The sequence below is a fragment of the Bactrocera tryoni genome, chromosome 1, assembly GCF_016617805.1.
Source record: "Bactrocera tryoni isolate S06 chromosome 1, CSIRO_BtryS06_freeze2, whole genome shotgun sequence".
NCBI classification, from domain to species: Eukaryota; Metazoa; Arthropoda; class Insecta; order Diptera; family Tephritidae; genus Bactrocera; species Bactrocera tryoni.
The window spans coordinates 345,513-372,717 of record NC_052499.1 but is presented as its reverse complement, the minus strand read 5'-3'; the positions used below and the strand labels follow the sequence as shown (position 1 = coordinate 372,717).

Sequence of the window (27,205 nt, the reverse complement as noted above, 5' to 3'; positions counted from 1 at the left end):
TGCCTGTGGCACAGCTGGTAACTTAATACCTTATTTAAATATCTAATTTTCAAATTTTCAAATACGAACAATTACAACAAGACTATTATTTTGACCACGACATCACACGCCGAACAATGCGGCTGCCAGATAACGCCGTAGATACGCATTCAGAGTGTGGCATGTTTTCAGGCGCGGTCACATGTACAAAGGACGCGACGACGACGACAAAACTCAGACCTTCACAATGCAAAAAACCCCTAAACTATCAGCCAAAACAAAAGGATATCAGCAACCTCAATCTGGGCGCATTGTAATGGGAAGCTTCTACAAGAAGACATAGCGGTACAAGAGATGAAGCAAGGTAAATAATACGCTTTCAAAGATTAAGCAAGAAACAGAGCATAGCACAAACAGCCGAAGAGCAAACATTGCAACCCCTTGGCAAGGATAGTGGCGAGTCACTGAAGATACTAAGATACTTTTTAGCATAGACGAGCGTTGCGTCATTAAGCAAGATACTTTTTGAGCATTGAAAATGCAAAAGACGTTACACCCGTTGCTTGAATAGAGCACACATAGAGACGTGGAGAAGAGATCAAGAAACAACCCCCTGCCGCTTTTGCTTAAGCAATACGCCGTCAGCTAAGTTTTCGTCTAAGTGTTAATATGTATTTACTCGTATATTGTAAAATATATTTTCAACAAATCTACAACACAAATTTGCATTGCTATTTTGAGTGCTGAGTGAATTTACTTTTAATTAAAATGCACAATTTACAAACCATAATATGCACTCACACACACAAACGCTGTCGTCGATACATGTATATGCATATACATATTTATGCTTACACCCGAGGAATATTCTTACTATTAGGTATGTTAATTATTGTGAGTACCGATGTGGCGAGGAAACGCAAGAAATCATTGCAACACGTGAAGCTTTCGTGAAATAATTTTACAAAAACAATATTAACATGTAGTATGTGCATATATGTATAACTAAGCGTATGAATGCCTAAGAATGCTTGGTGGAGAAGCGTACCATCTGTACCCCTTGTTTAGTAGTATTATCATAAACTTTCGACAGACAGCAGAGGAGCTCTTGCGACTAAGCAAGTACTCCCTCACGCTCGTCGTTTTAATTGCAATAATTACATTTACTAAGTTGATCCAACCAGGGAAGTATTCAAAAAGTAATATTTGGTAATACACCGACCTTTTTGTTTGTCGAGTGTTCCTTATTTTTGACCCTGCATCGGTCTATGCAACGTGATATGATCTTCATAGAGCGTAAATTCATATCATAGAAAACCCTATTGTTATAGGGAGAAGCCTGTTTCGGTATTTTCCGACAAATTATATTTCATAAGGAACTTTTAAATGTGGACTCACTAACATTTTTTAAATAGAGATCGCTGAAATGTTTACACCATATTGCAACGGCTAATTTAAAACTATAAGCAAATAGCGTTTGCCCAGTTAGCTGGGAAGCGCTTCACCATACATACATATGTGTATGCATAGTGCAACGTACGCACCCACAATGAAGCTGAAATGATATGCAAGCCTTATCATTTGTGGAAATCTGCTAAAAATGGATATGAATGCGGGGCAAATAAATAAAGCGGAGAACAATGGAGCCCGAGGTGTTGGAGTGTGTATTAGGATATTGAAAGCAAATGGTAAACACTCCCGCAGTGTGCCAAATGGAATTCTTATAATTTTCAAACTTTAGTACTTACATTTATTCCATTACTTATGTACTATATATTCCATCGCGAACGAAATTTATGAAAGGAAGCGGGAATTGAGGGACGGGTTTACAATCGTTACTCTGTGGCCGGCAGTGTATTCTATGAACTTTTCATAATCTGAGCATTTTTCATTCTCTCCATTAAGCGAACTTTTAAATATTGTAATGATTGTAGAATTTACCTTCGCGATGGTCAGCGCGCTGGTCATTCTTGGGCTCTTGGTGTCTTTCTCTTTTTATTTATGGCAATTAAAAACTGTATATGCAAATTTGTGCGCAACTAAGGGTGGATGAAGCGGGTTTGACAAGTTTTTGAGGATAGAATTTGCTTTGAAGGCAAACAGTTCCTTAGGAAGGTAACTAAGTGAAATAAATTTTCTTTATAAATATTTTGTTTTGGTCAGCGTATTCTCCCTTTTAACTATTTCTTTCCCCTTTTCCTATTGCTTTAGATCACTCTCTCTTTGGTGAAAACGGGAAGTGTACAGGCCGACAATTAAATCGACAAAGCATTTGTGTAATTGTGTTTTGATTTAAGTTCCTCTTTGCATTACTTCATTGTCGCTTGCATGGCTTTGCTCCTTGGACTGGGTGAGTGAACCAGCCGTTCAGCTGTTGTGTCGTCCACTAGTACCCAGTGACAAACTCAGGTAGATTTGCGCGAACTGGACATCTAAACTGGTTTTTGAGCGAACACAAAAACCCAGAGACGTTCCAATGCATTTTGACCGGTTGACCACCGCCTCTATCAATTGTCTGTCCAACCGGACACTAAGTTATAAATGAGCCTGGGAAAGTATAGTTCGGTTGCCTTTTTGGCACCTTTCTGGCCTTTGTACGTCTTTGTCGCCGCTCTTTGTGACCATAACCACAATCATTTGATCCTCACGCTGCGAGTCATTCTGAAGCGGTGCAAGTACATATTTAAGCTGATGCTGTGTGGTTTATGCACTTATGCAAATGTGACAACACATTTGGCTTTCATATTTTGTCATATATTATTTCTGTGAAAATCTAAACGGTGGAAAGACAACAAACATCTCACGCCAAAGTATACAATTTACCCAACTCTCTCTTTCCTCTTGTGTGAATGTCGATTTTTAATTTTATTAACTCCGTTCTGAATCAATTCGCTGTGATAAAAGGTTTATTCCGACAAAAACCGAGATTGTCGGCATAGAATGGGGCTCAAGAAAATAATATCAGAAAACCAGAACATACCATATTCAAACTTTAAGTATTTTCTATACACTATTCTGAATCATAGATGATATTTCTGGTGAAGAAGCCTAGCGCATTGATAAAATTTACGTGGAATCAAATTTTATAATCCTGAAATAGTGATGTTTAAAACCGAGTTGTCTGATTTATGAAATTCTTTTTAAGTCTTTGGTTGTGCAACGCAAACTAGTTTTGCATGCAATGATTGATATATATGATCATAAGTATGTATCTACATGTGTACCCCGCATCTGTGCATTTTCTGTACTGGTGCTGCGTTCAGGTACAAGTGTGTGTCTTCCGTTAGCAACAATTGCCGCAACAGTTTAATTGTATTAACCTACCACCGTGGCAACTTTGACGTTGAACCTTAAACTTGTTGACCATTTCTTACACTGGGTTGTCAAGACTTGCCCTTTGCCCAGTCTTTTATCGCTTGTTATTTGTGCTGATTACGTATTTTCATATGTCTTTATTTCGGGAGAAAACTAAACTTCTCGTTTTGAGCTTTTTATGTGCTCTCCTTCGGTTTGATAAAAGGGTGTTTTATGCTGAAAAATGTTGTCATTTAAAATTGCTGGAAAAGTTCTCACGATATTTCTGCGGCGATACGAATAACAGAGGACTACTGGATTCGTGTTGAACCAGTTTTGCAATCATACATACTATCTACCGTAAGTACATCCGAAAATGCGTGCATGTGTTGAAAGAAAAAACCGACACGAATTTTACAAATTTGAAATGAAAATGGTCAATCTCGTTGATGAGAAGCAGTTGAGTTGTAGTTCGCTAAGGGGTGTGCGGGGCAGTAGGAAGGTGTTGAACTCTTTTCCTAAACACTGTTGACATTCGACCGTTTCGGATGTCAGTGTTAAATGTGGTCTTCGCTGCAAAGTTTACATGACACCCTAACAACAACAACGTCAGCAAACGAAAATTGCGAATGACAATAACGAGTCGAGCAGTTGGCAGTAAAATGTCATTAATGCGGTTTATATGACCACTTAAGTGGTAATATTTCGCTGCCAGTACTCTAAACTGTACACACACACACACATCCGTAAACACACATATGCGTAGTTAACAAACGATCACCAATGCTAGCTGTAAGGCGACTAATTGCACTTGTCCTAACAGCATAGACCGACTAAATACCTGGGCATGTGTTATGTTTATATGAATTATTTTTAATAACATTTACTGCTGCTCAATTACAACCTCAACAGACTGCTTTGCGGTTCACTTTGCGTTTACATTTTTGTCGTTTGCCGCTGCTCTTGCGTTCCCCACAAATTACAATCGATCTTAACCCAAATCGATTCATGTAATCAACAAATACACACATCTATTAATTATTGCCTATGAAGCGGGTATTTTAAGTGTTCCACCAAACAGCTTTGGCCGCAGCTGAAATGACTCGAGTATTCATTTTCGAAGGATTTCTAGAAATCTAAAATTTACTCAAATTATTGTCATTTCAACATACACTGAACGAATCAAGTTTTGTATAATCTACGCAGCAAATGATGGAGTTTTCCACCAAATAAATGAAAGGCAATATTTCAGAAAAAGAATCTTTAAGAATTTGAAAGTGCAGATTATTAGAAATTGTTGAATTTTCTCTTGCTCTTTTGTTCTTAAAATTTTAGTTTGACATCAATATAAATTCCTATCTAATTTTCTCGCAGTGTATTGCATCGACAGATATATTGATATGTACTGACAGCCGGATAATTACTATGGGTCGCAGCCGCAGCCACAGCAAAGCTTATTGCAATTGGTACTCGCTATAAACACAAAATCACTATGGCTATGTAATCTTGTCAAAGTCAGCAACTTTACTAAATAGCAAATACAATAGCCAGAGCAGTTTTAGCTTGAGTCGGTGCATATTTTGAGGAAGCCAACAAAAATTCATAACTCTTACGCATATTTTGAAATGTTAATATTAACGACAAATAAGAAATTAAGAAAAACTGAAATGAAAATGAACAAATTGAGAATCAAAATGTCATAAAAAGACCCCAAGTTGATTTTTAATTGCAAATAATTAAGCAGCAACAGCATGCCAGGGGAATTAAAAGTGCACATACGCATTTTTATATTAAAGTACACATTTACAAGCATATTTTCCGTTGCCTTTAAGCTTATACATATTGATGAATGTTTACTGTCGGACGCGAAACAAGTTGTTCGACTGTCAAAAATGACAATCCAATTATGGAACTATGCCATTAGATTGATACCTGACAATTGGATTCCACACAAGAAAATTAAGAGATTCGCGTCTTTCACACAACTAAATGCCAATAATCGCTTAAAACAAACCTTTTAACATACGTACATATATTAACTTTTATTTGGGAATCGGCTTTGAATTACATTTATCAATATTTTTGACTTCTTTTATATAATATATGTAGAATATTTGGCAATGGACGTGTTGATTAAGTATTTCAATTTGCTTTAAATATCTCTAAGATATTGTATGTAAATGGCATAATACTTAATCTTAAAACTGCAAACTGCCTTAAGAATCATTGCGTCTACGAAAAAGCGCAAGAGTGATCTTTGTGTTCAAAGCAGTTTTTTTTTGGTAATCTTGGCTCGCTACCGGTTGCTTCTATATACATACATATATGTATATAATTTATATTTAGCTTAGGTTATTTGAAGATCAGACCTATTGCTCGGGTGCAAGCAACTATACCAATAGACCCAACGAGAGCCAAATTTTCTCTGGTTATGCGGAGTGAGTGGCTAATGCTAGTGATAAGTTGCAAGAATTTTCTTTGCAAAGTCATTAGCACATATACATTTGTCTGTACTTCCGTTTTGAATCTGTTCTCTACTTATTGCTCTCAACACTTTCTACTCGACGCTCCAATAGAATGATATTCTTCGATTGCTTTCAATTTATTTATTCTCAAATAAACCAACATTAGCACAAAACACACACACATGCATTATATACGAGCGTATGTCCGCTTACTCAGCCTGTATATTTGACTTTTAATTGACCCTGTTCATTAGAATGTTGTTGATATACTCTTTGTTTTTGGTGTTTTCGCAATTTTCTTCGCTTGATGAGCGGTTGTTTTGTTGCAATTTTTACATTCCACACATACACACTGAATTTGTTAGCATTTATTTATTGCTTTCAATTTCAAATTTTAGCTTTAGGACTTAAGTGAAACAAGTGCAAGCACATGGTACTTGAGATTTTCGCTTACCTTCGCGTCGCATTCCCATTTTCAGGCACTTTCTTAAACGGCAATATTGACATTGGTTTCGGTGATGTTGGTCGATCGGGCAATTTCTGCTCCCCCGACACGAGTACGTTAAGTTGCGGCGCACCGAGCGCTTGAAGAACGATTTGCAACCTAAAATAAGAAAGAATTCTTGTTAAAAACTGTGGAAATCAATATTTGGAAAGCTTAAAATTAGGAAAAATTAGGAAAAAGTCAGTAAAAACGTAAAACAAATATTCCCGAATTGTCTGGGCTCCAGATTAGTTTGAAATATCTGATTGCAAGATGAAGTAAAAGGCGAGTGAGCCCAGTTATGTCAGACAGTAGAAGAAGATTAAAAGTAATACTCCGAAGCAGTGACTACCTGTTAACATGTGAAAATGGGGAAAATGTCCTGAGCTGGCCTGTTTTTTAAGCTTTAAATGCGCACGTGAATTACATTTAGATGAAGCCTTACAATTTTCGTTCCCAGTTGCATTAGACAGTGCACAACAAGCGAACAAAACTGCAGAAAAACGTCGTGAAAAATGAGAAACTAAAGCCTTGAAATCCTTTCGAAGCCATTTTGCAACGAATTGCTCAACGATTCAAATATATATCCACTGTGAGCAAAATAAGCTGTAAAAACCAAAGGCGATTAAGCAAATGTAAAGGAAAAAGCTTCGGAAATCACAAGCGAGTGTGCGCAGACTTTTGTGGTTTCTTAGCAGCCATTTTCCAATTGGCAACGCGGTGTACAAGCAGACTGCGCAAAACCCCATCAATGCACAGTAGCGTATAATAAAACCGTTTCTTGGCACTTTACCTATGGCGAGGGCGTCAATTCAATCAAAACCAAGTTTGGAATGCTGCTTAAAGATTCAATTGAATTGTCATTTGGAGTTGAAGTGAACCGTTTTCATTTTAGAAATTCCTAACTACTTTTAGCTGTCTAATGTGAATGAAATCTAATTTGTTAATGTTTATGTGCGGTTGTTCTGGCAGATAACAAATAGTATCGACTGCAAACAGGCGCCTGCCTTGGCCAAGGCTACGATACGTTTCCATTAAGTCAGACCGTCAAAAATATTTATGTATCAGCAGAATCCTTCTGAATAACAGCAAAAACAACAACTACAGAGAAGTATCGTTTTTCTCGTTACATTTGTGTAAAGCAGAATAGAATATGTTTGAATTGGTAATGGAGGCCTCCCAGGAGGTGCAGAGCGACAATCGACCACCAGCAACCAGTTTCAATATTATATGCGGCAGTAAGCGGCAGACAGAGGTAAAGATTCAGCGAGTTGCCGAAAATCTGGGAAAATATGTTGCAAAACAATGACCAAGTGAACGAGCGATTGCGCGTGCGCACACCACAAAAGCAGCATAGCGTGGGCAAATATGATACAATGAATGAAAACAAAGAAAAACGAAATCCTAAAAAATTGCACAAGAAGATACCGCGGCTACGACGCACGATGCGGGCGTGGCAGCAGCAGTAATTGGGCATCTCCGGTAAGCGCCGAATTGTTAGCGACGAAATTAAAAGTCATAATCGCGCTGACCAGTCGAAACTTGACCAAACTAAAACAACAACCGCGTACACAAAGAGTACCAATCAAAACGAAATTACGACAACAAGCATTCAATTCAAATAGTCCAGTCCTAAAACACCAAACCATGTTTTAGCACACTTGATGTTATTTCCAATTTGCGGGCCCACTCTTCTGTGGTCATTGAAAGTTCTCGCGGCGGGGTTAGCGATAGATCGACTGCGCGCAAGTTAGACGAGCTTATTTTCCCATATCATCAATTATCATATATAAAACTCTGAAAGTGTTGGATAAAACACATTTATGTTTACAACAAAATCATCTTGATGTGTTGACTACCATATTAATTCTTTTAATCGTTCAAAGAATTATTCATCGAATATGGACCGAGTTCATCACTATTTTACTATTCCACTCTTTAACTATTTTCGATTGCCGATTTGCTTTTCAAGAAACGCTTTACTAATTATATATGTATTTATGTATAGTGCGAAAATGAGTGGCCGAAAGTCAAGTCTACGTAAATGTACACCACCACTCTGGACATCTGTTTCTCAACTCCATCTTACTAGCATACGAGCATGCTTCCCTCTCTGCCATCCGAAGCATTCATAGGTCTTTATCATTATTTCAGATTATTATACTGCGCGCACTGATCTCTGGCAGAAGTATCTCCATCTGCAGCTAGGTATCTTCATCAATAGGTATAAGCGATACTCCAGCACACTCTCACACGGCCGCACAAGGCATCGCTTTGAGACTAAGAAGAAGAGCTCCAGATGCTGCTGAGATATATTGGGCGCATATGGGCAGTGCTGCACGTAATGTGCAAGAAGTTCAGAAATAATCAAATGGATAAATAAAATAAATAGGATTTCAACACAACCAAACAGTAAAAGAGGAAAGCATTCACAGCAAAGCTGTCCCGCTGCTCGCGTAGCTAAGAGAGTGTGCTTATTGCAAGGAAATAAAAAAGGCGCAATGAAGCTATGGCTTGGAAAAAATCGTGACTCAAGAAATATCGTTGTTTTGCGATCGTATGGATCGTTTATTGTTTGTACGTGTGCATCAAACGCTAGGAGCCGCGTGCGCGCTCAAGCACCCCCACCTTCGCGGTGCTATATGAGCAATAGGAGCTGTGTACTTACATAGGAAGTAGTACGTACATAGTTAACCAAACAGCTGATGCCAACACAAACATCCTGACACGTATAAACACATGCATATATGTACGTATCTAAGATTGCTTGTTTACAAGGCGAAGAGGCATGCATATGTTGTTTGTAGGTCTTGCTTGCTTCAACCAGAAAATGGCGAACCCATATTGGAAATGTTAGCGGACGGTGGGCTATGAGCGGTTAGTACGATAGGGCGAAACACGAGAATTTTGATGATGACTTTACAGCTTAAAAGGAATTTTATGAGCAGCCACCATTGTTTGAGATATTGTGAGAAATTTTTTAAATTTATAGACGAGTGAGAGCAGCTACATCTGCATATACATATATACTATATATAGCGGATAATTCGATTGCCATCTACATATAGCGAATTACACCCGAATTTCGGCCTGTCATCATATTCCGTCTATCGGCAAATTTGCCCCATTCACAGGCAAGTTTTTCTTTACCTACAATTTTTTCTAACGAAAGAAAACTTAGCTTCGACGAACTAGTTTAAAAAGCAAACATCATTTATTTCCATTCTGCGTCAATTGAAGCTTGCAGATTAACATGTTGAGATACTTCTGTGGCGACACAAAATTAGGAGCACCTAAACATTGACTCTGCCAAGAAGGCGGAGAAGCGAAGAGCGAACTATTCGTAGCTATTCCGTGTGTGGCCAGAGACCAGCGGGCATCAGCGGTTCCAACTGCTTGAGTGGCACAACAAACTAAATGCGCTGTTGTTACATTTAACAGTAAATTCTTGTAGTAATGTTGCTACATTGATGCGCAGCCACCGTAGAAAAAAGCCAAATCGCCCAACAACAATAGTCTTGGCAATGAGTGGCGTTTCAACGTCCAGCGGCGCGGCGTTAGGTGAACGTATCTCTGATATGCATTTGGTTAATTGAATCCCATTAAAGGTAATTTTATGGGAGGCGTTAAGCCAAGAAACGTGTGCAACTAGTTCGCCATTAACGTGACTCGAAGGAAATGTGCAATGTTGAGGACTAAAATTGTTTTGATATTTAGGGTTTTAACGGAATAAAGATATCTGAAATGAAATGATGCAACAAGCATCAGAAGAAGGGCCTAAAAACGCGCCATATCTACGACATCTATCGTAAAGCTTTAGCACTGTGAGAGTTATAGCCTTCTTTGTTGCCTTCAGTATCAAGCACATACCTACAGCTGAACGGTAGCTCTTCCCTGAATCAGGTTATACTTATGCAGGTAATTTGACCACAATTAATGATAACCGCTTGGATAGTTACCAAGAAAGTGTTCTACTAAACAAGTACGTATAGAGGTGGCTAGCAGTTGCCACTTATTTGCTGCATCAGCATCAACCGAAAGCCGAAACATGGCGCAAAGCAATAAAACTGTCACAATCACTCAAAGCAACAAATAAACTTGTCCAATTGTGAAGGGAATTGCAAGATCAACAAAAAGATATATCACACAAGCTGCAGAAGGCCGAAAAAAGGATGTTAACAGAGTTCAGTTGAGATTTCCATATAATTTCGTTGTTTATGTAGTCGCGCCGCCAGCAATAACTACTACTGCAACAACAACAGAAACACTGTAGAAAGAGGACGGAAACGACTCTGAGATGTCAACAGCTGATAGGAAGGTCGTAGAGCGGTCATGCATCGAGATATCTGCAATGCGTTTCAAAGAAGCAAAATATCGGTGCTTAATGTGTTACTTTTGTTGTTGTCATTACGCTTTCGTTTCAATTTACGTTGTAATCCTGCCGATTGACTTTGTGTTACTTTTCTTTTTAACGTATAGAAAACTAATATCTAATAATCAGTTTTTCAAAAAAAGTAAGCAATATTACTAATTGCGTAACTACGAAGTCACAATTGCCAACAACGCAACCGTAACTCTTCAGCACCACATTGCGACAATTAACGCATAAAGCTTTTCACTATCAAGTAATTGATCTGGGGCTGAAGAGCATGAGTTTGTGTATTATTCGTGGAATCTTCGAAACTAGGCTAGTAATTATGCATTGCTGAAGATTACTGCAGAACTGTTCTCGGGTGTTGTGGACTTACAGTGCATGACCATGGTACCGTGATTCGGTAATGAAAGTGTATGCATTTTAGCACGCGCATGCGCACATGCAATAACGCTGCAATGCTCCGTGCCGCAAATTAAAGCATGAAATTGCTTGCGCAATAACAACAATTCCAAGCCTCTCAGCAAGCTTGTCAAAAATAGAATAAAAATTTGATAAGCCTAAATAAAAACACTAACTACATTTGCAGAATACACTCGGAAAGATGTTGGCACATCATTGGTAAATGACTTATGTGGCACCTCAACAAGTGACTCTTAGTGGGACAATTCATACTTCAAATACGCGAAAAAAGAGGGTTGTTGTTCTAGTCCGCTATCGATTAAGAAACACAATCCGATAAAAGCAACACAAATCGAAAAGTATTAGTCCCTCTGTGCAGCCGCCCTGTGATTCACCTTAGCGCCACTCTGTGTTTCCAAAACAATTTGAAGCGGTAACACTTTTCGAAGCTAGCATTGCAAATACAACTATTGCAAGGCAACAACAAATAATAGCAAATTATTCAATACGAATAGGAAAACGATGCTGGCGCTATGTAGTTATATGTATGTGTATGTGTTCATTAATGCTCGAAGCCAACACCCAAAGCGTCGGCGGCGCTTATTGCCTGGAACTGATAATGATGTTGCCCCAATCAAAAGCCAAACAGACAAATGCTTCTGCGCTCAGACGCTGGTAATTAGCACACAGCAGCAAATTCAATTTAACTTATGGAGAGGGGCAAAAGCTGTCTGGGAACACTCTGATAAACACCGAGCATTATAGCGGTGCTTAAATAAGAACAACAACGAAGGAAAAACGACAGAAACAACGGAGTGGCGCGCACGCGTTGTAAGCACACTGCGCATGCGCCATTACATGCCACTAGAATTCATTGCACCGCACTGCAGAAATAAAGTATTATAAATAATAACGAGAGCAACTGCACCGGCACCGGCACCGGCACCGGCACTTGGCTTCACCTACTCCCCCACATAAGGCAGCACACCACCACATGCTTTGATATGAGTAATTGCCACATAAGTCTACTAAACTGCAGCCAAAGTAATTAGCAGTCGAGATTAATGCAGAAGGTAACTAAGCGACTAACACGGAAGCCGAATTTCTGCGCGATCGTCATAGCAATCATTGTGCGGTGAAGGAGGCAGATTCATAGGCAAGCGAATAAACTGTATTATGTACATACATACACATCAGTTATAGTAACAGTGAGAAACAATTTTCTTTCTGTTAATTTTGTAGTGCATATCATGTACTAGAACAGAAAAGTTAGGCTAGATGTTACCAGTACACAACCAAAACGTAAAGAATAGTAGTGCCTTCCATCATAAATAGTTGAAGCTGTAGCATATTGTTAAGGTTTGTTTCATATAAGCTCCCAGATATATCGATAGTTGTAAGATTGTGACAAACATATGGCCATATCGCACTGTATGTCAGAGTTTATATAAACGTCACACATAATAAGCGACTTTTAACAACTTTGGGTCGTATAATAAATATTTTGTAGTGGGGCACGTTGGCATAAGTAAATGTACATTGTCTCATTTACGAGTTAATACTTGCTTCCGCTTCTTCTCCATCGCACATCGATAAATGCATGTGTGGAAATTGTTGTGATAGCATATGAACGAGCATGAACTTAGCTAATTTAACGTCAAGTTAGTGAGGGAACAACTTTGCCGCAGGTACTTAGGCATGAGAGATGTGCGATAATGTCTAAGGCAACAACAACTGCTGCAAAAGTAACGCGACCATTCTACATAGAAGGTGTTGTAACTGTTGTAAGCGTTGTTCGCCGCGAATTATTGCCTGATAATAACTGGAACAGATGATATGGCTAAGCTAAAGCCTAGAACATTTCAACTTGAACTACAACTTGCGCGTCAATCAGGCAGAAATGATTTTAGGAATCTTAACGGAAATATGCCCTTTCGCTCAAGCTCATAAAACGGCATCAGCTAATTAATATTTGAGTAATCTTACTTAAATGGGGGGCAGGAGCTTCGATACGAACCCATTTCGACTTCGTTTTAAGCAGATGCAGATTTTTTGAAAAAAGAGCTTCGAGTACATGAAATGAAAACTCATAACAACAATAATCATTTTTTTGCAAAGTGCAATTTTCATTCGCTTAACATTCATAGCGAAACCGTGAATCATAGCGGCGCTCGCTCCAGTCATTCCAACCTTGGCGGCATAAAATCGACTTTTTTAAGCGGGAGTATGGCCAATTTGAAAATGCGCTTAAGAACTTTCCACTTAAGTAAGTCGAAAGCTTAAAGGTACAACTCCACCACTAGAAAATGACTAAGAGAACTTGCTCATACACATGTCTATTTACGCTTATAATTTGACCGATCACCCTTCTCTCCTTCATGTTCATTGCTGACCGTGCAGCGTCTCACTAAAACGTTAGTTACGCTCATGCAATAAAATTCAACGAACTAAAGCGTTAAATCAGCAAAAGATGCAAACAAACGAACAAACGAACAAACTGACGGACTGATGAAGTTGGGCATAGGTGGGTTCGTAGAGGGACGAGGAGACTGAGGGGCAGATAGATGGCTAGGTGGCAACGTAGCGCGCAGATATGAGTCTGACTGCGGTCTATTCACACGGCGTCCATACCGCACGGACTAGCTGAGCCGGCTCCAACTTACAGCGCGGCGCACCGGAACGGCAAGTACGAGTGTGTGCCCGAAGATGAGGTATGTGGCAGCCGCGTTGCCAGCACGGAACAAGACATGCATTTGCTGGGGCGCGCGTGTGCAACCAAAAGCAATCGCAGAATAATAGAAAACACTGGCAGAATGAAGGAAGGCAGAAGCATGCAGCCAAGCCAGACCATCGGCAAAAACTATGTACAAACAAAACTACAATGCTATCATTATCCAGGTGCCAAGTGAATGGACTACAGTAATAACAACAACAAATGATAGAAACACACAAACAATAATGGCTATTGGAAGAACAATAAATAGAATGAGATTTTCCACAACACCAACAGCATTGCCGTCCAGATAACCGATATACGGTATGTATGTACATACGTATGTACATGCTTGCGAGCTTAAACTAGACAGAGCAACAACTCCCATTGTAAGTACTGTTGCACATTGCTTTAGCTTCGTTCGCGACCAAAGCAATAACAGCAAAATCATTGAGGAAAAAATCGAAAAGCATAAGTTACAATATTTTTGATTCATGTGTTGTAACGCAGGGTGTGTATGCGTATTGCACGTGTGCAAATGTGAATGTGCAATGGCCTTTAGTACTCACTATTCGCAGCGGATTTGTTTGCTAGTATATCCTCAGCCATAGAGGGCCACCACCAAGCTTGGATTACAAATGTACGGGAAACTCCCTCCAACTGTTGCAGCGTTGGTCATGTGGAGAGCCGTGGTGCGATATTAGATAGATGCAATCAAATGTGGCAAATCGAAATTCAACAGTTTAAAATAATCAGAAAATAAACAGAAAATGCTTTAATCGAAGGGTGCATGAGACGAAATAAAAACCGAATTTATTTGGTAGATTTAAGTTACTTTCGATAGAATAAATGGCAATAAAAGAGTAAAAAGTAAGCGCTGATTTAGACATGTAAGTATATTCGAAAATCTGTGATCCAAAAATCGTACATTTAATTTCATTGCAGAAATATTTTGGGCCGTATTAGTTTACAAATCCTTCTTTACGAACGAACATCCTGACATTTTGACGAAATTACCTTAATTGGCCAGCGATTGTGGCTAATGCAAGCAAAGCAAAGCAAACACTGGAGTGTTGCAACATTGAATATGGTACATACATACAAACTTGTTGGCTGAGCAAAGTCTGCATCGATCACCAACCAAAAACTGTTGCATTAAATAACCGGGCTGACGCCGACCGTACGTACAACGTTAAGTACCACAGTTAAGTAGTCGGTGGTGTGGTTATCGATATCGCTTTTGCTGTTGCTGTTGTAGCTCGTGCAACGCGACGGCCCAACGTGCAATAATTAATTAAACCGTTATATTACACAAAAGTTTGTGGCGATTCGAGAGTAGCTAAGCAAGAAAACGATCACGACTTGCTGCCCTAGACAATTCTCTCAAAGCACCCAATGAGGTGACAGTGTCGGCTACGAATCGTGCCCAAGAGGGTTTGTCTGCTCTCGATATAAAAAGTAAAAACATTTTAAGATCTGTTTTTCAGAAGTTCTAGGCTTCGGTTCAGGTAGGCTGCTGTAATTGTTGTAGCTATGTTATTTGTTCTACAAGCGCGCTTAAATGACTACAACGTACGAGGAAGTATCAGTGCTGTGGAGGTTCGGTGCTTTAGCGGGGCAGTAATTTTTGGCTGGCGTCACTGTTATCGCATCTGTTTCTCATTTAGTCTCGCTTGTGAGTTTGTATGTAGTTATTGTTATTGCTTTACCGTTGTTGCAACCTGTGGTTGTTTTGTTGTTATATTGTTTGTTGTCGATATTTCCCGTTTCAGTCTCGATTGGTAATTATTTGTGTCTGTTTGATGCTTGGGGATCGGGTTGGGGGTTGGACTTGTCGTAAAGTAATTTTGGATTTTGCTTTTGGTTGGCATAGTTGTGGTGTCTCCTAATCAACAGTTATCCCTAATGTTCTTAATGATGGCCAACATTTAATTAGCAGTTGTGTTTCAACGGAAAACTAACTTCAAATTTTCCCACGCTTAATAAGAGATAGACATTCGAAATGACACTGGCTAAAGAGGTCGAAAGCGAAAGCGGAGGGTGCAACGATACTCACCGCAAACTACCTCAACGGAATGGAATGCTTGTGTCAAGAGAATCTTAGAGTATCCAAATTCATTGCTTCGAAAGACAATATTAAACTGTTTCCGCAGAGCTCATTATCGTTCGAAATCCGCACTTACGCAATTAAAAAATACCATACGCATTAATCTAGCTACATAAATTGTTTGCGCTTGGACATGCAAACGTCATGGATAAACACATGCTTACGCATGAATGTACATATGTATGTATGACGGTGGAAGTTAAGTTAACCTTTGCAAATATGCTTGAACCTCAGAACTGGACTCTGGTCCGCAAGCTAAGCATATGACTTTGCACGGTCATACATGTACATATAGTAGTTACATTTACATAATATAATATAAACATATACACTGCATGTACTGTTACAGACAAGCAAGCAGTGACGCTAATTAATAAAAGTGTAAATAATCATTAAAATGCAACGGAATGGCCCCAAAAGCAGCATAAAAGCAACAACAAGTATTATGCACAATTTAATGGAATACTCTAGAACTACATTGTCGCAGGCAGTGATCAGGAGTGACTACCAACTAGCGGCACTGCATATTTCCATACCTGCTGGTCTATTGTGTACGATTGAATCGCTGATAGCGGTCTAATAGAAAAGTTGAAACTGCACAGAAGACAAGCGAAATGCATACGAGTGATGCCCGCGCGCGTCTTACGGAATTAATGCGAGCAATAAATCAGCTACTTAGTGAGCTGACGCTTTGCCGCTGCGCCATTTAGTCGACAGCGTCGTTGGCCAGCGGCGCATGCGTGCCATTGAACGAGGGAAAAATTGTCAACTAGCACAGACGAAAACCATTACTTGTGTGTGGCTTCATTCATGACGCGATGAGAATGTTTAACATTCATAATTTTATGCATTTGAAATTAGTAGCAAATAGAAAAGGCAAACGCCGTAGATAGTAAATTGTCATACAACTTCTTTATATTCAAAAGAAATCATTCAACTCAATGAGCACGGGGAGTCAGTGGGGAGATGCTGAGCAGCCCCGAAAGATGAGTGCGAGGCCATCCTCAACGAAATAAAAAAAAAATGTTGCAAATAAAATTATTATAAATAACAGTAAAAAAGCAGAAAGGGGCAAGGGAAGCAGTCAATGGTAACCAGTTCCCACGTTCAATAATTAAAGCGTTCCCTGTGGCACGATGGTGTTGCAGAAGCGCGACTCTGTTAATTTAATCACATGCAGCCTACAAGCAATGCCTGGGCCACTAGCGACGAGTATACCGTACGCCCTGCAACTTCTTGCAAGATATGCTGATGCTTACGTACTTTTAGTTAGGTTGATTGTCGAATTATCAAACAATTCGTGTGGACACAGTAAGCGCAACTTTTTCGACCGAATGAGATCCCTCCTCCGACTCTGACCGATGGACATAGCGGATGTAGGTAGTGAATATGTGATTGTGTACTAGATAACTGTTATTGTGTAGTTTAATGTTGGCGGTTTGAATTATGTTTAATTTGAAAAGTGGCAAACAACTTGTGTGGCCTTTTAATTAAATCCATTATGCGATGTAGCTGCTCCTTTTAACGGCCCTGTCACTAGTTGTGCATTATATAAGAGCAAATTTTTGTATTATATCCGTTAAAGAACCCCAGTGAATATTCAAAATAACCGGTAATTACGTTCATAAAAGAGAAAAGCAAGGATAGCTGAGGCTGCAACTCTTATACAACTAACTAGTATAACCCTTCAGGTATATAAGTTTCTTCAAATATTTTCGAATGTATGACAAAGTAGAAAAAAACCTATACATTTATTTTATTTCAATCACAATCTTGCTAATTATACCCTGAACAGAGTATACATACAAGTTTGCCACGATGAAAACACATTCAGAAGAATACGTCGGAGACCTTATAATATAAATATATGTACTTATATCCAAAGAATTAGCATGGCGGGACGAATTATCTCTTAGTTTTTCAGATATCCAATTGAAATTTTTTACACTCGGTTTTCTCCCCAGGAAATTGTGCATTTGTCGGAACTGTCGATATCGGACCACTTTACCATACAGCCGTCATACAACATGAATGATTGGAATCAAGTGCTTCCTTGGAAAGTTTCCTCATTTAACGGTATATGTATATTGAAGACATTTTGCATGAATTATTGCATGAAGCGATGATCTCCGAAGAAATTTAGGATCAGATCACTATAGTATATAGCAGCCATACAAACTGGCCAATCAAAATCAAGTTCTGGCAAGAAAACTTTTGCATTTCTGAAGGGTTTTTAGCTTCGGTGCAACCGAAGTTAAAGATTTTTATTGTATTCCTTATAATTTTTCTTAGACTAACAAAATTACTCTTGAATTTAAATGTTAAAGAAAATAAGAATAAGTTTATGACAAATTAAGACCGCAAGAGGTAGTGACATGTTTTGGTTTCAACAGAACGTTCAACCATAGCTCTCTCGTCTCCCCGCCATACGTATTCTAGCCAGTAATCTCTTCGCCTTTACCTCATCGCCCTAGTACCCGTGCATCTACCAGCAAGTTAAAACAGTTGCGGCCAAACTTACCAAAGTCGACTTTTGCTTTCATTCGCCCTTTTATGAGATGTTCGCATATTTTGTTTTTTATTGTTGTCTTTATTCTGCAGGCAAAAACTGTGTGCTTCTTCTTCGGTGACTTATTATTTGGTCGTTAACATGCTCATGACAATGCCGTCCCGCCCCCTTCACGTATGCACATATTTTCACTGCGCTCCTATCCGTCCGTATGCCTTCGTCAGTCTGTCTGGGTATATAACGCAGCATTTCATTTGGATTTATTTCAGTATAAAAAATTCAACAAAGACAGCGTAAAGCAGGAACTTCACCGCTCACTACCTTCATTGCGCAGATCTCGCAACATTTAACGCAGGAAAACCAATGCGGCTTAAAGTCGTTTGAGCTTCGCTATTTTGGCACAATAATTTATCAAAATTTGCTATGCTTATGCAAAACATAAGTTCAGACTGCGTACATATGTATGTACTTAGAAAAGAGAGAGAGAGAGGTTTCAATTTTCTGTTGCAGCTTCTTTTGGTGACTGGGGTGGGGGAATCACTTCGAAATAACAAAATCCTGTTTTTATGGTAGTGGTAGTGACATGTTTTGATGTTATTTGCATGCGTGCTTATGAGAAGTTCAAAATTCAATTTTCAAATTTCCCTGCTCTGACTAATAAGAAATCAACCAAATGTCCAATGGAAAGGGAAGAGAATCAGGGGGATATCGCCAATTAATAAATTTTCCCAGAGTCTTCCGATTCTGTTCATTAACATTCTTTTTGTGCAAAGGCAGGCTTGAGCTGAAAATCTGCAGTAATAAGTGGGCGTTGTTGTACTCCTCATTGCAACATTTATTGCAGGCTCTTAGTTTCCTCTTATTTTTTCGTATTTATTTATTATACTTATGCTTAAATGCTTTGCCCTTTACATTTGTGTGCATGTTTGTTTGTGCCAATGAGTGTTTTCGCACATGATCAGATACTACGCCTCAGTTAGACTCTTCACACACGAAAATTATTTGCGCGTCGGTGTGTACATACATACATATATATGTATGAACATGATTTATGTGATATTTCGGTGAAGCTTAACAAAAGTTATCAAAATGAATTCAAAGAACAAAGGCGCCAACATTCAAGGAAAAATATTGGGCATTTCCAACATTTTGGATTTTTATTAATTTTGGCTGTTATTAATTTTACACGATTTTTAAAAAATGTACTTAAAATAAAATATAAAAATTCAAGCACGCAATTAATGTTGTGTTAAGGTGTTCGTGCTCAGGGATTTGGTAAATTTACCATATGAATGAGTCACAACATGGTTACAATTTCAGTTTGCGACCAATTTTAGGAAGGTTTTCTGAAAACAATAGACGGTATTCAGTATATTCCCGTCAGGAGAAGCTGCTCATATTTTCCATCAGCCGTTATAGGTTCTTCCATGTGTAGGATGAACTACAATTAGGACCAATTGGGAGAAGAAATTTGGTCAAGTCAAAGTGTGAGCACTTCCCCGTTCATAGGTGTCATTTTAGCAGATTGTCTAACATGTCAAGAGTAAATTTTTAGGAGTTTCGCGTTGTGAATTTACAATTTATATTAGTTAAATATCGAATAATGTTCGTACACCTATAGAATTAGTTGCTTAAGTAAATTGAAATATTAAACCTTGAGTAAACTAGAATATTTTATTAAACTTAGCAGAATGGCACAGCAAACTCTCCGCGCTCTCCACAAAAGCGCTTGTTGCTGGCACATTTTCTTAATGGTCGATGTACGAGTATGAAGTACCCCATTGGCTTTCTTCTTTCCGCTTCAATAAAAATAAAAAAACGGAAATATGAAATAAGAAAAATCGGCTTATCTACATAGGGGCACAACAGCACGTCTATCCATCTATTCCTACATGTCCTTTCGCAATAGACACCGTGTCCAGCACGACTACTCAACTGATCTTAGCGCTTTTCGGTACAGTGTATCCATCACCACTGCAATTTTCATTTACGTGCGCTTATGTGCTTATATTTGCCAGATATCTGTGGGTACTTTTAAAAGAAATCGCGTTTGCCACAATTAATCTTCTTGTATGAGCATGTCGGTAGATTGGTATGAGCGTACATATTACATATGTACATACATACATATGTGTGTACACATGCACGTATAAGAAAAGCCAGTTGGCATAGGTGGCAGAGAACGAGGCAACGCCGCAGTAAGGTTTCATCGTCTTGCGCTGAGATGGGGATGGCTTGGCATGACATGAAAGCATTTGAGGTGTGCAAGCAGCAGACATATAACAACATAGATACAACAAAAACCAAAGCAAGAACAACAAACGTAGTAACGGGCACTGACTGGCCATATGAACGTTTGAGCATGCACACATCCATATGGATACAAACACAACAGAGGCATGACTAGGCCAAACGTAAGCACTGAACACCAAACAAAGAATTCACAAAAACAACAATACCATACAGCAGATACGACGGGATCTTTGCGTTGTTCACATAGATGAGGGAATACCTGTGAGGTGGACGAGAAAACGAAATGAACACGCATAGTTCACCTCTCGCAATTGTGGCTCATGCTGTTATCGGTGGTAAATATTCAGGCGAATGCCGGCTCCTATTTAAAAGTTTTTGAGATTTTCCTAAGCTTCATAACAAATTTGGCACGCTGTTCTACAAACAAAGTGATTAGCAATTTAGGCACGATGATCACATGCTTTCATTTAACATTTGCAGAAGAATATCTTTGAAGAAATGTTATGCCTTGATATCTACTTATGCTTATGGTATTTGCAAGTTCATAGTCGTTGCCCAACAGTGTTGTGCGTTCGGTTTGTAAGCGCACATAACTTTTGCAACAAATAGTTGCACGCTCAATCCCACTTCTAGCCAACTGAAGCCACAACAGCTTAAAGTGTGCTATCAACGGCCGATCTTATTGTATGCACCTCGCGTAAGTGTTAAGAATTGCCGCGGCAACCGCACGCTCTACTCCGCTCTGCACTGTGACTTGGACTTGGGTAGAGTTCCGTATAGCTGTGTCTGTGTGGGTAATAGGGTTGCCCATACGAAATATGAGCAAGAAAAAATAAAGATTCGTAAAAGATGATTGCTATCAGATCTGCTATATCTTGAAGAACCTCTTAAGAACAACAACAATAGTATTAAGCGGATATATGCGTAACTATGTAAAAAGAGAACATCCCAAAAGCTTAGTACGCTTTCATGTGACCATCTCCCGCTGGACATAGATAGACTTAGCAGAAGGTTGCCGGCACTGTGGACTTTGTGTTACTGTATTATATCATAAAAAGTGTCGTTTCTATGAAGTTAATATTTGTCTTTCCTTCATACATCTAAGTACATAAATGTACGTCTTTCTTTCTAAGTAATTGATAATAATGGAATTTTGAGCGTCCTCTCAGTATGCAGTTTTCTTTGTCCTGCCTCTGCATGAAGCCAGTATGGTGTGGCAAACAGAGTGAAGCGACTATTACTATCAGATCTGCTACATTTATATACTACAAACACTTGCTCATTCGTCCGTGTGTTCTCCCTCAGATTTTTTAGAACGAAGGCGCGCACTTAAGTGTGTAATTTGCATGTTTGCACAATAATTGCTTTTGAAAAATTGCAATTATCTAGATATGAAATGAGACATTCGTGAATTCAGGCGCGCGAACTGCCTAAGCGCTTGTGTGTTTAGTCGCGATGCTGGCGGGCCGCCCGCTCAACTGTTAGGTTGGTAGCTGATTGCCCGCGAGATGGCTCTGACTTCTTATCTTATCGGTTAATCAGTTGGGGAGCCGACGGAGATAACTGCAGTTCTTCCGATTGTGCGACAGAAATGTGCTATTGTTAGTGTAACTTTGATTACCTTTTCATTAAGACTTTTTAACATATTCACATGAAGACTCGCTTTTGTAGGCGAGTATAATGCCTCATAATTGAATTGAAGTAATTTATCAGTAATTTGGTGGCGCTTTTTCAACATCACCATCATAAAAGTTCGAAATGGGACCACACCGGTTAAGCATCACTTAACATGCCAAAAGCGCACAAACTCATTCTGATGAGTTTTGTATTATTATTTAGTAACATTATTCAGTGTGCGCAATAACTGATCAGTTATTCAATCGCACGTATCACTTTTTTATGGACGTATTGTTATTGTAGTGTAGGCTTTCGCCAACTCATCAAACTCTCATAATTCACCTGAACTGTCAAAATTCAACGAAAGCGGCAGGCACGCTTCGCAGCATCAGCAACAATGGAACAACGCCGCAGTTTAGGCCCCCTGTGCCGCCAAATATCCCCACTTCACGCCGGCGACTAAGCATTGAGCTATCAAACTATCAAACCATACGAATTTCTAGTTTCCGCTGTCCGTGTGTTGGAGGGGTTTCTCTTCGGTCATCGTCGAGAGCGTGGCACCTTACCTACATACATATATTTGTACATTCGTACAACCCTGCAAACCGCTTGTCATCTGGTCGCGCTTACCAATCCTTCGCTGATTTGCAGCATTCCACTATTTGTTAAATATTTCAACCAAGTAGAGAAAAATAATGCTAAAGTTATGAATCGTGAATATCAGTCTATAATGACTTCGCATTTACCCTCCCAAACACACCAACACATAACGAGCACATATCTGGATTTTGACAGCCGCACTTTCAAGGGACTCTGCTCATGCATCGGCCTATGGTTTATTGGCAATATGGCAATTGAAACATCATTGCGTTATATTGCGTACACTCACGTGACATATTGAATGACATTTTTTGATTTGTGATTTGGAAATTTTGATAACGCTTTTGACTTGTAGTGAGTGTTTTCTATTTCGGGGTCAACGATTGTATAAGATTGGGCGCATATTGTGCAGTGGCGATAAAGTTTTTTGCGATTTGATTCTATTTGCAATAACAATCCAATGTAAAATCGTAAGGTTCACGATTTAAACATTTCAATAAATAATTATAATCTCCATGTACTATCTCTGGGATTATAGGAACTAAAAAAGCTTTGAGCACGCCATGTTATTTTATCACTAGAGAAATTAAATCGACTTTTGCCACGAATTTTGCCAAATATATAGGTACAGAATGTATAAGAATGTACGATCACTTACCTTCGCAGGTGAATTGGCCATAGTGTTTGCCGGAGCTCTTGTCTCCGCACACCACACACTCGATGTTTTGTTTGCAGTCCATGTTCTGTTTGGAGTCGCTGTTGCTGCTCTGTGAATGTAAACTATTCGCCTGGGAACTAGGCGTTGTGCTTCCACCGCCGCCGCCGCTATTTCCTCCACCGCCCGCTGTAGTGCTCGCACCTAAACAACTCGATCCCGCCTGTTGGCCTTTGATCATGACTCCCAATTCTTGCCCATGATTTTGTTGGGCAGCCGCGGCATGATGCACTGCCGCTGCATGGTGCGCTGCTGCACTAGCCGCTGCTGAAGCTGCCGTCAGGCTGGAGAGATCCTCTTTGATTGCATGGTGACCGCTTTGGTTGTGTGTATTGGATTGACCGCCGGCACCCGTTAGTCCAGAAATGTCCTGCTTGATACCGGCCGACTGTTGACTGGCAACGCTAGATGGCGTTGTGCCGCCGCCAGTGCTCACTGAACTGCCACCTGCACCTGCTGTGCCCGCCAACGAGCCGGGTCCAGCGGAAGCATGCAAATGACCGCCTAGGTTGGGATCGTGCCATGCGGAGGGCGGTGGAACACCCAGCGCCATGGAGCGGGGTAGACCGAGATCAAAAGCGGACAGCTCTGCACCGGACTGCGGTCGCGGATTAAAGAAACCAGGAGCAGTGGATGGGGACGCGCACATGACGCCGCCACCATACACGCTCAACGAATTGTGAGTGATCATTTTGGCGGCTTGCGGGGTGTAAGAGGGAAATGAAGTATGCACTTTGCAAATATCCCGTCAACGGTAGACGGGACGGTACCGTTTTACTGGCTAGCCCAGGTGGTGTATATATCTGTATTGTAATCAAGTGTATATTTGCGCGTTTGTTCGCACTGCGTGATTTTTTAATACTTTTTTAATTTCACAAAATGAAACATATGCAAAACTTCAGAACTGTTTATTCCATTTAATTTTGTATTTTTTATCTGTATATTCTTTCAGCCAGCATTCATTTTCTGAATGGTGAATTTCTTTTCATAACACTCATATATATGTATTTTCACTTTATTATTCTTTATGGCCGGAAAAGATTTTCTGGTAAACACTTTTTGTAGATAACGCGTTGCTGCGCTGGAAAATATATTAAAAATTAATCAAAATTTCTTTTTTTTACAACTTAGATATTCTGAATCACACTACGCGCGTATTTTATTGAATTTCTTAAATTGATGTATTCAGTTGACTTTGTAAATATCTTTAATTTTTGTTTAATTGTCACACACTTAGTAAAATATGAGATATTCTCCGTCTTGACATAACTACGCAACGAGATATAAGAATAACTTTATTCAAAGATTCGGAAGATATGCGCGTCATGCGAACTAAAATTTTTTGCTGTTTTCGTAAGGCCTTTTAGAGCCTGACTGGCAAAACATTCGTGGCAAAAGGTACACGACCCGACCCGACTCGACCGTTTCGACCTAACGACACATCACACAAATCTCTCATTCCACCACTCAATGCTACCACATTGTCACTATGAGCGCAATATAAAACACACTGGCGCAGAGCTCTGAGCGAAGATAAACAACCATACGCTCAAGACAAAAGCAGCAGTGCTGCTAGCCCCAGTCAACCACCCTGAAATCTAAATCGTGCCTTCATTTGTCTGCACCTCTCGCACGCCCAGCGTCAGATAGCAACCGCATTTGAGTGGAAGTTGCACTGCCTCGCTCACTCGCAAGTGCTGCGTCTGGGCGGTACAGATGTACCAGAGGTGGTGGTAGTGTTGGTGGTGTTGTTTGTAGTGGTATAAGCGATTTCGTGGCCTATGTCTGCGCTCTATGGCCGGGCAAGACCCCCAAAGTGTTTGGTAGAGTCGACACATCCATTAGAACTCACTCGCAGTGTGTTTGGTGTTTATGCTTCAGCGCTGGTTCAATGCAGTTGGGAGACACGACATTTCCACTCCACTCACACCAGGTAAAAGAGCTCATATCATTCGCACTTAGATTTTTTTCTCCTTTTGTTCATGTGAGTTTTCGAATTGAGAGTTGTGGTATGAGAACATTAGTTTGTTAGGTTTGTGTGAGATAGAGTTCGTCGTAGAGCGGTGCAAAGAGTGAGGCCTGCATTGAACTCATTTTTCTTATTAGTACATTTACTTCGTATCTGTGAGCTGGCTTTTGCGTTTTAAATATACCACATCAAGTCGTTGTTGTTTCTGTTGCAGCTACTTACTTGACAGTTTTAAGTGTGTTGTTGCTATTGTTGCTATTGTTACTTTTTTCTCTTTTTACATTAATCGCAAAAAGCGCAAAACAATACGAAAATGATAAGCAAAAAGTATTGTTCGCTCGATAAGAGCGTAAAAGCCACTTAAAGTGAAAAGCTTTACTCCACTTCACTAAATCCCTCCCAAATTTTTAATGACTTCGTATGATAGTTTGCGATACTTTACTGGCCATGTTGGTGTTTCTGTTTCTCCATCCGTTCGCTGGTTAAAATGTTTGTGTCTTTGACAGCATCGCTTTTGGTTGGTTAATTTATGGAAATGCTGTTAACCAGCCAAATGCACATACCCATAACTCATAGGCAAATTAAATTGAATACATTGAAATTCCGATATGTAATGTGCATATGTATGTACATAATTATATATGTACATACATATCTAACTTACCTAAATCGAAATCTGGAAAGCAAATGTAAATCATCATTAGGTATCAAATGCCTCATTATCGACAGAAGTCCAATTAGATTTATAAACACTCACTATCGTCGGAATCGAAGGTATCTCTTATGGTTGGTTAATAAGATGTGTAGCATTAAAATTAAAGCATTGAAACACCCAAATGATCACATGATTTCAAGAATAGGGAAAATATTTTCAAAAATACGAATATCCACGCAAGCGTGTACATACTCATTTGTTTACAAATCAAGGTCTAATATTCTACTTGTATAATCGAATTACTATTGAGAATTTCTCTCAAATTTTAAATCCTATTAGACTTACAACTTTTACAATCGAACTAACTCAATATTCCGCAATAGCAAGGAAAAATAGTTAGACAACTAAGGTTTCTGAGTGACAAAGTTAATGTTACCTTTGGCATTCTGCTCACTCCAAACGGCTACTTCTATGCTGTCCCTTGGCCATAGCTCTAACTAGAATATACTAGGTCACATAATTGGATTTTTACGTGACAGTTAGACTTTTATGTGTGAATGTGTTTGCGATATGGGAATAGTATGTACAAAAATGAATGAGCGTCTGAACTGAAAAATATGTTCTAATGTATTTTCTCTGCCTTATGTTTTACTAACTTAATGAGAATAATACGCAAACTAAAATTTCGTCATCAAACTACTTAACAAGCACTTTCTCGCCCATAGTCCATCTTATCTAAATATGTGAAAGAAGATTTAAAGTTTACCAAAAGTTGTGGACAGTGGAACGATCCGACCCATGACTACATAACCTTTGTGAATTAAAATAATTATTGAAAATCCTTTTCTATCCTGTTTGACATTTATAAGTAAAGTAAAGTTGAATAATGAGCCGCAAGACACAAAACATCTTATTCGACCTTACGTAAATGTTATATTTTTTGTTAGACCGCTGACCCTCATGTCCATCCTCCAACTGTTTGTATTAATATTGCAATTAAATTTTCTAATTCAAAACGACGTCACAATATTTTTACTTATATACTTACTATGTACATACATATGTGCATAT

The 27,205-nt window shown here is 39.3% G+C and overlaps 1 protein-coding gene across 2 annotated transcripts in view; it reads right to left on the bottom strand.

Annotated features, from left to right (window-relative positions):
• The window catches only part of LOC120773409 (steroid receptor seven-up, isoforms B/C), a 36,720-nt gene extending 11,724 nt beyond the window's left edge, over positions 1–24,996 (bottom strand). Inside the window, exons 1-3 of one of the 2 annotated variants that reach the window (XM_040102278.1) lie at positions 24,744–24,996; positions 23,454–24,591; positions 6,193–6,342 (exon numbers count right to left, since the gene is read on the bottom strand). In XM_040102278.1, coding sequence (XP_039958212.1) covers positions 6,193–6,342; positions 23,454–24,201 — 898 coding nt within the window. In that variant the 5' untranslated portion in view covers positions 24,202–24,591; positions 24,744–24,996. Of the gene's footprint in view, positions 1–6,192; positions 6,343–23,453 lie in introns of both variants that reach the window. The other variant, XM_040102286.1, reaches the window with a different exon arrangement.
• Positions 24,997–27,205: the final 2,209 nt, after the last annotated feature.